The sequence below is a fragment of the Carlito syrichta genome, unplaced genomic scaffold (assembly GCF_000164805.1).
Source record: "Carlito syrichta isolate Samal-C Ts95f unplaced genomic scaffold, Tarsius_syrichta-2.0.1 Scaffold301756, whole genome shotgun sequence".
NCBI lineage: Eukaryota > Metazoa > Chordata > Mammalia > Primates > Tarsiidae > Carlito > Carlito syrichta.
Genome location: NW_007245852.1, coordinates 240,994 through 254,343, shown reverse-complemented (window position 1 = coordinate 254,343; position 13,350 = coordinate 240,994). Strand labels below are relative to the sequence as shown.

At 46.6% G+C, this 13,350-nt stretch overlaps 1 protein-coding gene across 1 annotated transcript in view; it reads right to left on the bottom strand.

The window, feature by feature from the left end:
* Positions 1 to 13,350, bottom strand: part of TBC1D22A (TBC1 domain family member 22A) — a gene marked incomplete at its 3' end in the record, with an annotated part of 137,837 nt that overhangs the window by 93,753 nt on the left and 30,734 nt on the right. The window contains exons 2-4 of the mRNA XM_008055162.2: positions 7,868 to 7,924; positions 6,609 to 6,949; positions 1,136 to 1,312 (exon numbers count right to left, since the gene is read on the bottom strand). Of these exons, the coding sequence (XP_008053353.2) occupies positions 1,136 to 1,312; positions 6,609 to 6,949; positions 7,868 to 7,924 (575 nt within the window). The remainder of the gene's footprint in view (positions 1 to 1,135; positions 1,313 to 6,608; positions 6,950 to 7,867; positions 7,925 to 13,350) is intronic.

The window sequence follows — 13,350 nt, the reverse complement described above, 5'->3', positions numbered from 1 at the left end:
CCCATGGTGTGCTTTGTAATGCTGTAACATAGGCAAATGCCTATGTTAAAATAAAAATAAAAACAAAATGAAGAGAAATTAACCCCCTTTGAGAACGGTACTCAGAGACAGAGCTATGTCCCATGAGCTGTGAGACCTTTTGAGAGTTGCCCTCCCCTAGCCTCCGGCAGGCAGCTTCAGTCATGCCCTCTGAACTGCTGCTTCTGCCCCTGAACTCCCCCTTCCCCTCCGCCTCTGAGCATGAAAGTGGGACTCCTACAAGGCTCCTAGCCCATCCACGTGCCCCACTCGCCACCTCCTGGCCGAGTCGGGCATTGCATGTGGCTCTCAGAGTGCTACTGTGGCACCAGCCATAACTGTTTACATGTTCGTCCCCACAACTAAGTGATCTCATGATCAAGGCCACATTCTGATTCTCCTGAGAACTCCAGCATCTAGCAAATGACTAACATGGAGTGGCACTCAACAAGGATGAGATATGTAAATGAAAGAACATGAATTCAAGGGGAATTCCATTCAAGGGACTTGAAGTGAGTGTGTTCCTCAGAGCCTGGCCACAGTATGTCCACACTACACTGTGTGCCTGGAAGTAGACAGCCTAGGAAGAATCGTGCTGGTGACTGCTATCCCCTGCAGGCCTGCCCCTCTGTCCTGGCCTCACCTTGGCCTCCCTCCAGTGCTCACAGCCTGTCACTCTCCATCAACCCCCACACCATGACAGAAAAGTGCAAAATCAGTCAGTCCAGGTGGTGGTCACCAGGCCTGTGCCCCTATGAGCCACTGTCTTCATGACACTATGAAGAACAAGGACATCTACCCGGCCAGCCTCAAAGAGCTCACCGAGGGCAGCCATAAGAAAGAGTGCAATTGGGACATTAAGAAAAAAGAACAGAAAATATATTACCAAATTGCATTGAGAAAATAACAAGACGTGTCCAAAGAAAACAATCAGTACAAATTACTGCTATCTCAGTGACTTACTGGCATGAAAATACAAACATATCACCTACTTCCAGAGCAAGTTACACATGGAAGTGATTGTATAATATAACCCCACATGGAGTCCTTCAAGACAGCACATTTCAGAAACCACAAGAAACAACTGTCTATGTCCACGAGCCTGCAGGGAGCTTACCAAGGTCTGTGTTGGGGCCAGCGAGCAGCTGCCTGAACTTGTCAAGCCGAGAGGCCTCTCTGTCACTCAGCGCTGAGCTGCTGAGGGTGCTCGGGTCAGGCATCCCACTCAGCGTGACTGTGGCCGAGTGTGGGAGAGACTGGGACCGCTGCAGAGGGATGGCATCACTGGCAGTTTCTGCAGGGGTGAGAGAACAGAGAATGAGAATAAGGGCATGCCTCCTAACCACTCCTGATGGCATGTTTTCCCTTGCTGTGCCACTGCTCCTTTGTAAACACTGTTGAATCAACGCTCCCTTCCTTCCATCACTGAACAGTGAGGACCTTGGCCTCTTAAGCAATAAAATGGATCTGACACCTATGAAATTCACCTACCTCCCTGGCAGAGTATTATTCACCAATAAAATAGACACACCCCGCATAAAAGCAAGACAACGCAAGAAAACTCCAGACCACTTCAGAGTATATTGGTGGTCAGGCTCCCACCAGTACCTGGGACGGCAGATCAGGGCCTTCCCAGGTGACATAACCTGGAGGATCTGTTGAGACAGATGCTCTTGGGTCACCCAGGTCTAAGCATGGAGGGCAAGCCCATGGGTCACTGTGAGAGAAAGAATGAAGCCTGCAGAGACACTGAGGACAGTAGGCAAAGGCGAGGACACTGCAAGAGCCCTCACCTGCTGTTTCCAGAGCACATCTGACCCTGCCACTTGCCTGACTCTCCCTGGCTCTTACCACAGCCATGGCAGGAAGGTTGGGCAGGGACCATCATCCCAAGGAAACAAACAAAGCCAGGCAGGTGAGGGATGGCACCTATCAAAACACCACCAGAGGCAGTGCCTGAGGTAGTACCAGGGTACAGCCTGCCCACCTCTCACTCAGGGCACCTTCTGCTACTGTACACAAAGCCCTGCTGACCCCCAAGATCAGTGGGCCCATAGGGATTCAAAGGGGGAGGTGAGGAAGCACATTATACCTAGCAGCCCAGGACCAAGGAGAGCCAAAGAAGATGCAAAGGCCCTTGGGTCACTTGACACAACCACCTGGAACCAACAAGCAAGAGGCTCTGAAAGGCATGCTAGGTCTAAACCCCATCCAGCAATCTCATCTTTCAAAAACCGAAAATTAGAGTGAAAAATAAAGTTCAGGAAACAGAGCAAGAGCAAAGGCTGCAGAGTCAACATGCTGACGTCCACTGCTGGCAGCTGCAGCCGAGCTGGGGTGAGAGCCTCACTCCCCTCAGCACCCCCTTTCCACAGACCAGCCCATTCCTTCATAGTCTAGTGGGGGAAGGCTTAGTACAGAAACCCTGAGGCTATCCAGGAGCAGGGCAACCTACGGCCTCTGGGCAGTGTCTGGCCCAGTTAAATTTCCAAAGAAAGGTCTGCTGATGTGGGAGCATAGACTTCAGCGTACTGCCCAGTCTCCTTCCCCTAGATCCCCAATCCCTGCTTCCCCCCACTCCCAGCAGGGAGCATCCAGAGAATCCTCCTATCACAGGTCTCGACTCAGGGAAGACTTGAAAACCAGCACCCGAACAGTGAGAGGACGACCATGAGTGATATTCAGAAGCTCCTTATTCCCTCCTTTAGGGTCTATTGCTCCAGCTGCATTTATGATTCTATAGAAAAAATATTCAGCAGGAAGAAGAGCTGCACACTGTATCCCAGAATTAAAAGTGCTCCGCTTGATTTACCCACAATCTTTAAAGATGACCTACGTGACTTCAAGACACCTGAGGACCCACTTACTCTTGAGCAGGACATACTTGCGCCACCATTCTAAGATGGCAGGTGGAATTTTGAAGGCAAAGAAACAGCAATGTCCCCTGAGGAAATGGTAAGACTGACTACCAAGTCTCCCTGTTACCAAGAACAGAGATCACATCAATATTCCATCCCCAGGAACTATCAAAAAATATAGTATAACCACCAGCTGGCATCCACACAAGACCCCACTTACAACTTGGTCATAGTCAGCAACAGGACAGCCTTCATCCGGCCTACTGTCCACTGAGCAGGGACTTCCAGAGCCCTTTCCAGCTAAAGATGTGCTTTTGTGATTAACCCAAAGGTTACTAAACAAGCAAAGTACATCTCACAGCAGATATGAAGGTGACAGATTTTCAAGGTTTTTTAAGAAAATCAGGATACCCAAAAAGTAAAAAGTGGGCACAGGGAAGGCTAGCCCACAAACCCACCCTCCTGTACTATCATAGAATTTTCAGTCCAACCATCTGTCAAGGACTGAAGGCCAAGGCTGATGACAGCATGCAGGTTATGGGCACTTGCAGGGGACTCACAGACATCAGCTCTCCAAGGCTGCATGCACACTATGAAGGAGGAGACACATACCATGCAGCAGGGCGGGACTGAGCCCCATGAGACAGAACATTCTAGGGTGCCCAAAATTGCAAAACTTCATATGAGCACCAAAGTAAAATGGAACTCACAAGTCAGTCACCTGAGCAGAGGCCCTCGTCTCATAGCAGGGATGCATGAGGGGGCTACAGGAGTGGGGCTCGGTGAACAGCCACATGGTCACAAGGCCTGAGCAAGACAGTGCTGACTTCAGCAGCATTTATGCAACTATATAGGACACCAAGGAGAAACAGACAACTGAAACATGGTTGCCATCTTCAAGGAACTTGCAAAGCATGCAGATGATGTGTACTGACAGACATAGTCCTTCCCCTTGGGAGATGGAGCCAGCTCAGATGACTGGCCTGTTCCCACAGCTGACATGACCTAACCTTCTGACCCAGGAGGCCCCATGACATCTCCCCTCTCTGAAGCCTTCCCTGATGTTACCCCTGGCCCTCCTCAACAAGACAAAACAGAAACTCCACTACCTGGACGCTTCTGGAGCCTCTATTCACTTACATGTCTGTCTCCCCACTAGGCTGGCAGTGAGCCCCCCCGTACCATGACCTGAGGACCCTGAGAATGAGAATGGAGATGTGTCCACTTTTGTACCACTGCCAAGGAAACTGACAACTAACAGGCAGTCAAGTCCGGGGGAACTGAAACATCTCCATATCTTCCTCCAGCCTGCACGCTCGTGCCACCTCCACATCGCCAATCTGCTCAGTGCCCAGAGGAAGGAGCACCTCCAACTCCAGACCTGGGCTTCTCAGCCTTGACCTACGGACAATTGAGGGTGAGGGCTGTTAAGCAGCAACTCTAGCCTTACCTACTATGTGTCAGTGACACACACAACCTGCCCCAACTATGACCGAGACTGTCCTGAGACACTGCCACATGTCCCCTGGGGACAGGATCAACCCATTGAGAACCCTTCTATATGCAGTAAGGCTAGGGGCTGACAGTGGAACTCTAGAATCAGATGCCCTGGGCCCCCCACTCAGTGTGCTGCTCTGGGCAAGCTACTGACTTCTCCACACTTTGTTTGCAAAATAGGAATAACAAGTCTATGTTCTAGCGTTGCTGCAAAGTTTAATGAGTTTACTACCACAAGGGCTTGCTACAGTACTTGCCACACAGTAAGTGATCAATAAATGTTATAACTGCTATTATACTGAAGTGTTCAAAAAAGACCTGCCCAGAAAGCAAACACAAAAAAGCAAATAGTCAACTCCAAGACAGGAGGAGGCACAAGGCAATGAGGTCATAGGCCACCTTCTCCCACCACAAGCTGTTTGGAATATCTTTCACTTTGCTCTTCTAGGATGAGGCCATTCCAGGGTGACATCCCAAGGTGACATCCCATGGCTCCCCCTTCCTGGTTGGATGAAACCTGAGCGTGCCTCTGGTCAGAATCCCTCACCACTTTCAGCTCTGACAAGCACCCTGCCAAAGTGTTGTCCAGGACTGGGCCTTCAGGAGGTGGTCAGTGTGCCCTTCAATTAGTTAACAGAATTTTTAAGCTCCTGCAAAAGCCATAACCAGATTTCTACTTGCAAGTTCAAATACTTTAAAATGTATTTGATTCCAAACTGAAGACTGATCAAGTGAAATAATTCATAGCATTCTCACCTAATGACACCTACAACATTTTAGAAGTTAATCAATTAGACCTAGTTGGGCACAGTGGCTCATGCCTATAATCCCAGCTACTCAAGAGGCTGAGGTAGGAGGATCTCCTGAAGCCAGGAGTTCAAGACCAGCCTGGGCAACTTAGTGAGATCCTATCTCTACAAAAAGTAATAAGTAATAAAGATTAGCTGGGCATGATCACATGACGCACACCTGTAGTCCCAGCTACTTGCGAGGCTGATGCAGGAGAATCCCTTGAGACCAGCACTTTGAGGTTATAGGGAGCTATGATTGTGCCACTGCACTCCAGCCTGGACAACAGAGCGAGACCCTATCTCTAAAAATAAACAAAGACTAAAACTAGACCTAAGTATGAAACCCAGTTCTACGTCTGCTAGCAGAGTAACCTTAGGTTACTATAATGATCTCTGCCTTATCTATGAATGTGGGGAGAGCACTCTAGCCCCAGAAAACCTTGGAGAAAGGTATAAATGAGGGATCATGGTCTCACTGACTGGACCCTCTCCCATTACCTTGCTCCCATGCCTCACTCATCATGCTGTTCAAATGAGGATGCCCTGACCTCCCCACCCTGCTCTCATAAGCACCCATGTTCTAACCCCACTCCCTGTCTCTAATTTGGCCCATGACACTGGCTACCTTCTAGCACACCCTGTGGCCCCTTATTAGTTATATGTAGTTTACTTAGTATCCATCTCCCTCATGGGAACAGACTTTCCACAGGGCAAGGACTTATATCTAGTCTGTCCATTGGGGCATCCCAAGTCCTGAAAACAGTGCTTGGCCCACAAGAGATACGCTTCAAATGACTGTGTGGCTGTTCATCAAAGACATAATCTGTCTCCAATACATAAAAAGTAAATGTCATGGAAACAGTCACAAGAATGGCCACTGAGTCCCAGCACAATGGATATTAGACACAGATATAATCCTACCCTTGAAAAGGTTATAACCTGAACGTGGCAATTCCAGAAGTCAGACTCCCATGTGTATGCATCCCTGGTGGGAATCACCATAAACTGCCTAAAGGAGTCCAGCCCCTGAATATGTAGCCAGCCTGACCCCTCAGCTGGCGATATCACTCCTGGAGCCCTCAGCTACATTAAGAGCTGGTATACCTAGAAGGGAGACAGGCCCTCCCCCAAGCCCTTGTGCTCCTCCATGGCCCTCTCACAGTAAGTCCACAAAAGCCACATGTCATGCCATACCATTTGGAGGAGAGATGCACTCAGCTAGGATGAAAGAAAAGCAGATCAGAAGCCCCGTGAGAAGAGTGCGGGTAGCTTCTCCTGCCTGGGAGTGCTTCAGTCACTTGGAAGATAACCTTAAGGGCTCCCATGGGCCAGGAGTCCTGCTGAAAGTAAGGATGGCAGCCTTCTCAATCTTCCAGTGAAGGATTCACTAGCCTATTTCTTGGTTCGACCAGAAACACACACAGCTCCAGTCCTCCTGCCCTACCTGCAGGACAGGACGTATGGCTCTCGCTGACAGACTTTACCAGCCGAAGGTCACCACTTGGGGCTGAAGGCAGCTCTGTCTCAGGCTTCAGCTTCTGTTCGGGCCCTGGTGCCTCCTGCAGCGCGGGCCGCCCCTGCTGCTGGCTGTGGTTACGCAGCACCCTATTGGCCGTCTCCATGACCACCTCGGTGTTCAGGCTCTCTGCCGCCATGGCCAGGAGCTCATCATCATCTTCCCCAGCATCCCAGGCATCACTGGTGTTGCTCTCAAACTCCTGGAAGGTGCTGACCCTTTTGGCCTTCACCGGTGTGGTGGGCACCTTGGGCGTAGACTTGAGCAAGCTGCAATACAAAAGAAGTCTGCTTAACATGCTCGGAGGCTTCACCCCAAAACTGGCCAGAAAAGAATCCCCAGATGAAAAGATACACATAAAAATTTTCAACTTCAATCTAGCTGAAAGTGATGTGAAAAAGCAAACAATTCATAGAAACAGTCAATAAGAGTAAGCAAAGCTCAAGAGGATCTAGTGACAGGAAAGGAGGACAGTTTCCAGGGAGAGTCACGCTGAGTAGCCTATGTCACCAGCCTATGTCACCAATTTATGAGAAAGCACAGGACTGCACAGTAATGATATGCAGACCTATGCCCCAAACTCATTTTGGCCAGTGCCTGCAAACATGTTCTTGCATGCCCAGCACCTCAGTCAAGCTTCCATGGCAGCAGGTGACGGGTGTGGGGTGGGAGATACTGTGCAGAGAACTCAGGCCTTTAGTACATGGATTTGGAGACTTATCAATTAAGCGAGATTCCCCCAAAATTTGACAACATACAACATTGGCCCCACCTTGTCAGACAAGTGTAGTCCTGCAGGGCCACACCAGCACAATGCCAAGTCCTATATCCTGTCTCTGCGGAACGGCTGGGACAGGGCAAAGCAGGCTTCAAGTAAGGTGAAGAGTGCAGGGAAGAGGAAGGGAAACAGTGAGACAACACAAATGGTCCCGGAACCAGATTGTCCCTAGATAAGGGTGCCAGGCCCCAGCTCCCCTCGTGGCTCCACCACCTCCCCCACATTATGCTCTCACATCCACCATCCCCACCAGCAGGTGAATATAGGGCGAGCAGTGTCACTTCATCAGCATTGCTGAATGAGAAACCACGTTCCACCCTCAGGAACGCCAGGGGGCTAGGGAGAAGCAGAAACACAGTCCTCTTCACATCAGTGCTGGGAAGTCAGGTGAGGTTAAGGCATCACTTACGTGCTATGTAACAGTGGATCAAAGGGGGGGTGCTGGGCTCCATACACATGCTGGATGCTAGTGAAAAAGAAAGGGAAACAAATGAGCTTTTCTTCTACTTTCCCAAGCACCCACCACTAGCTCTGCCAAAAGGCCAGCTCTAAGGAACCCACACAGTTAAGAGAAGCAGCTCCCATCAGCTGCCACAGGCCCCCACTCCGAGCACCTCAGGGTCCTGAGGGCCAGTTGAGAAGGCATGAATGGCTCCATGCAAGTCCACATCCCACACACAAGCAGGGCATTCAGCCCCTCCCTGGGAATGGGCCTCTGCCCTACAAGAACCCACCACAGGCCCTCAGGCATCCACACAGTGACAAAGGCATCTGGGAGCATAATGAGGCGACTGCAGCCTCTGTTCATGGACAGGAATAACTGGTAACAAAATGCCCACCTAGGAATTCTCACCCGGTATCATTTTGTCTGAAGATCAAATGCAGAATCACAAAAAGATCAATATAATTTTGTTCAAAGATACAATGGCTGTATCATAAAAGTCTTATGTTCGTGATAGTAAATTTGGAAAACAGATGGAAACAAAATATCCTCGCATGGCAGACACTGTCAGTCAGCTGAGCAACCTCTACTCTGAACCACCTTCTCCTTGGCTGACTTCGGCCAGGATGGCCATGTGACACAGCACAACCCAGTGAGAAATAAATGGGAATTTCAACTTTCCTAACAAAAAGAAAGGCTAAGCTAGCATTCTTTTGACCTTTAGCTTCTCCCCCTTTTTCCAGACTGGAACACAGAGGTGAGGCCTGGGACCTCACCCATTTTGCATAAGGAATAAAGCTACCCATATAGGGCAGCAGGGCAGAAAGACAGGATAGAGTGTGGGTCTGTGATGGCTTCACTGAGCTGCCACCCAATCTTGGACTGCTTCCCACAGACTTTCCCACAGGCACATGAAATAAACAAATCCCTGTTTGTTGAAGCCACTACTGTCAGACATTCTAACTGATAGGGTCTTCACAAGAGAGATAACCACTGTGACATTTTGATGCAGTACCTTGGGAGGAAGGGGGTGGTATATATAAGACAAACACAGACAGATGTGTTCAGATATAGACATGAATATTTTAATCTTTAAAAGTAGAATGAAGTTCTATCTTCTTTACTTAATAATAGATAGTTACTATTTCTCTGTATCATACTTTGTTTTTCTTCAACTTACTTAAATTATTCCCTTTGATACATAAAAAGAATATGAGCAGCATATATAAACTTAAAAGCATAGTAATGAGGTAAAACATATACAGATCCCCCTAGAAATGTCTCTGTAAGTCCTTGTAAGGGAGTTGTAACTCCTTATAGGGTCTCTCTCTGTTGCCCAGGCTGGCGTGTAGTGGCATATAACAATTTCAAATTTCTTTTAAGTTTTTAAAATCCGTAATAGAATGAACACCAGCTAACTCACTGCTGGTCTATGCTGTCTCCCTGGACAATAATCTCATTTCTCATTCCACACTGTCCCTCCATATAGCTACAACATAAGTTAGTTAATCAAAGTTGAGGGTGAGACATTTAACTTATTTTAAACTGTTTGTAGTTACAAAAATTAACATATATTTTTGCAGACAAATAATTGTATACAACTACCATGCCACTTGAGGCTAAATTCCTAGAAATGCAATGACTGGGATACAAAGCACATGCTTAAAAAGGCTATTGGCACATACTGCCAAAGAGTTGTAGTTCATGTTCCCAACTGCTGTGTATGACACATCATCAATCATTGTTAATTTGATGGGAGAAAAGTGGTCACAAAATTGACTGTGTGACTTCTAATTCATTAGTGAGGTTGAACAATTTTTTTAACTTTGTTTTTGTTTACTGTTTTGAGATAGGGTCTCTCTCTGTTGCCCAGGCTGGAGTGCAGTGGTGTAATCACAGCTCACTGGAGCCCCACTGAGCAAAACCAATTCTCCTGCCTCATCCTCCCACTTAGCTGGGACTACAGATGTGTGCTACCAAACCTGGTTAATTTTTTGGGGGGGTGGAGACAGATGGGGGTCTTACTATGTTGTCCAGGTTGGTCTCAAGCAATCCTGCTTAGGCCTCTTACAGACATGAGTTACAAACCTGGCCATTTTTTTAACTTTGTTCATTTGTACCTCTTATTTTTTGCAAACTGTCTGTTCATACCTTCTGTCCATTTTCTAATAAGGTGCTCACCCTTTTCTTACTGATTTGTAAAAAACCTGTTTGTACACAGAAGATACCATCTTAGTCACTCAAGTGATGTAGTTGACAGAACAATGGCCCCACCAAAGAAGTCCATGCCCTAATGCCTACAACCTGTGAATGTGTCACCTTTCATGGCAAAGGGGACTTTGCAGATATGATTAAGAATACAAACCTTGACACAGGAGAGAATTCTTGGTTATACAGGATAATCATAATCAATCTAATCATGAATAGGCAAAAGCAGAGAACTTTCCTAGCTATGGTCAGAAGGAGCCATGACTATGAAAGAAGGTCAGAGAGATGCAACATTGCTGACTTTGAAGACTGAGAAAGGAGGCCACGAGCCAAGGAATGTGGGCAGTCACTAGAAGCTGGAGAGGATAAGGAAATGGTTCTCCCTGGGCTGCCAGGAGGAACCAGCCCCACTGACACCTGATTTTAGCCCACTGAGACTCATGTCAGACTTCTCCCAGAACTCTAAGATAAGACTACTGTTGTAGGCCAATCAGCGTGTGGTAACGTGTTAGGGCAGCAATAAAATGCAGGTAGCAAATCTTCTTTCTGGTTATAGGAAGCTAAGTCAGTCCCTCTTACGAACCAGTGGACTCAGGTAGTCTTCTCACCTCGGCCTCCCAAAGTGCTAGGATTACAGGTGTGAGCTACCATGCCCGGCCTGTCCCTCTTTCATCCTTTCCATATGGTTCTATTTTGGGAACTAGACTTGGAAAAGCCCATCCTTTCTGAAATTGCATAAATATTCAATTGTGTGCTAGTTTCTTATTTCCAAGGTTTCATTTTTTTACCCTTAATTTTTCAACCCACTTAGAAATTTTTATTTCACTACATATTGCTTAGTAGAAAAATTTTTAAAAAATAAATACTATCCCATTGCCATTTATTAAATAACTTCTCCTTTTCCCCCACTGGCTTTAAAATCATTCATCTATTACAGGGGGTCATATTTCAGTTTTCCATTCAGTTTCTGTTCGGTCTTCCACTCCTGTGCCAGCAGCACATTATGATAATTTTATCAAATGTTTATTTCTATGTCCTAAAATGTCTCAGCAAAATTTAACAAACATTTGTTGAATATCAACCCTGTGACAGGATACTGTAGAGCTATCCAAGCTATTAAAGACCTTACAGTTTACTTAAAAAGTAAAAACTACACTAGCATGTATCATGTTCTATGATAATTCCTACAAAGGCATGCCTTGGGAGTACAGAAATCCCACCTTGGAAGAAGCCTTCCTTGAGAAAAAAATTACTTACACTTTGACCTAAAAAAAAAAAAAAAACGGGGTAGGCAGAAGGTTTCAGGTGAAGAGAACAGCATGCACTAGATCTAAAAGTAAAGAAACTGGTAGAATAACTGGGAAAATAAAAGTGGCAGCTAGGAGTCTGTCATTGCAGTGAGCAGAAACATGTGCCCAAGTCAGATCTTCCCTTGAAGGTCCTGGAGCCAGTTCAACTCCTCACTCCACAGAGAAGACTGGAGACCCAGAGAGAAGGGAATCAAAGCATCTGGCTTCTTGAAGGCTCTGTTATGACTTCTCCTTGCCAAGAAAAGTCAATAAGGAGAATTATATGATTGCTGAAGAAAATTCTAAACATCCTAACTAAAACATGTTTATTTTTGCATATATCAGAGTCAGTTTGTTTCAGTTTTAAACTGAGAAAGAAACCTGAAGCAAAGTTTTGATCCCGCCTCTCAACTGGGAAGGATCAGTGGCAGGCACAGTCCTGGGCACTGAGGACACAGACACTGCATGGCATGGACCACAGGAAGATCACAGTGGGAGCTGGAGTTAGATGCTTTGGTCAAAGGAATAAAAAAAAAAAGAAAAGGGAAGGGACAGTGCTGTGGCCACCACACCGCATGCCACCACTCTCAACAGTCTCCATATTTGCCTCATATCACCGTTTTCTCTCTCTTTCTTTTTTTAAGTCTCACTCTGTCACCCAAGCTAGAGTGCAGTGGTACACTCACAGCCACCACAGTCTCGACCTGCTGGGCTCAGGCAATCCTTCCACCACAACCTTCCAAGTAGACGAAGTCACAGGTGTGTACCACCACACCCAGCTAACTTTTTTATTTATTGTAGAGATGAGGTCTTGCCAAGTTGCCCAGGCTGGTCTTGAACCCCTGAGCTCAGGCAATCTTCTTGCTTCTGCCTCCCAAAAGGCTGGGATTACAGGCATGAGCCACCAAGCCCATCTGTTTTTTTGTTTTGTTTTGTTTTGTGTTTTGAGTCAGGGTGTCAGGTTCTCACTCTATTGCCCAGGCTGGAGTACAATGGCAAAATCATAGCTCCCCGCAGCCTTGACTTTCTGGGCTCAGGTGATCCTCCCACCTGAGCTGGGACTACTGGCATACCCCACCATGCCCAGATCAATTATTTTTTTTTAAGAGACAAGGTCTATGTTGCCTAGGTTGATCTAGAACTTCTGGGCTCAAGCAATCCTCCCACACCAACCTCCCAACGTTGCCCATTGTTTCTTTTTAAATATGAAATATTGCAAATAATAAAACATAGAGAAAAATAGTGGTAGTTAACAGAGATTTAGCATTATTCTCAACTTTTTAAAAAAAATTTAATCAATATTTTTTATTTTGATATTGTGGGGTACAGTTAAGGGTTAGGTATACAAATATGCTTCATTCAGGCCCCCTTGTTGATAACTGGTGTCTCCCCGTCTCCAGACAGATGTTTACTACCATTAGTCCCATCCCCCCCATAGTTTCCCAACACTGTCAGTCATTTTCTTATAGTAGTGCATTGGATGATCAAGGTCCACTATATGAGTGAGAATATGTGGTACTCAGATCTTTGTTTCTGTGAGAGGTCACTTAGTATTATAGTCTCTAGCTCCATCCAGGTTGCTGCAAAATTCATGATTTTGTTCTTTTTTATGGCTGCATAGTATTCCATCATGTATATGTACCACATTTTTTTATCCAGTCCTCTTTTGATGGACAGTGTGGTTGGTTCCAGGTTCTAGCTATTGTGAACAATGCTGCAATGAATATTCGTGTGCAGGGATCTTTTTTTTAGAGTGATTTGAGTTCTTCAGGGTATATTCCCAGTAGGGGGATTGCAGGGTCATATGGGAGGTTGATGTTTAGAGCTTTTAGGAATTGCCACACTGCTTTCCACAGAGGTTGCACTAGTTTACACTCCCACCAACAGTGTAGAAGTGTTCCCTTTTCGCCACACCCTCTCCAGCAGCTGTTATTTTTTGAGTTGTCGATAATT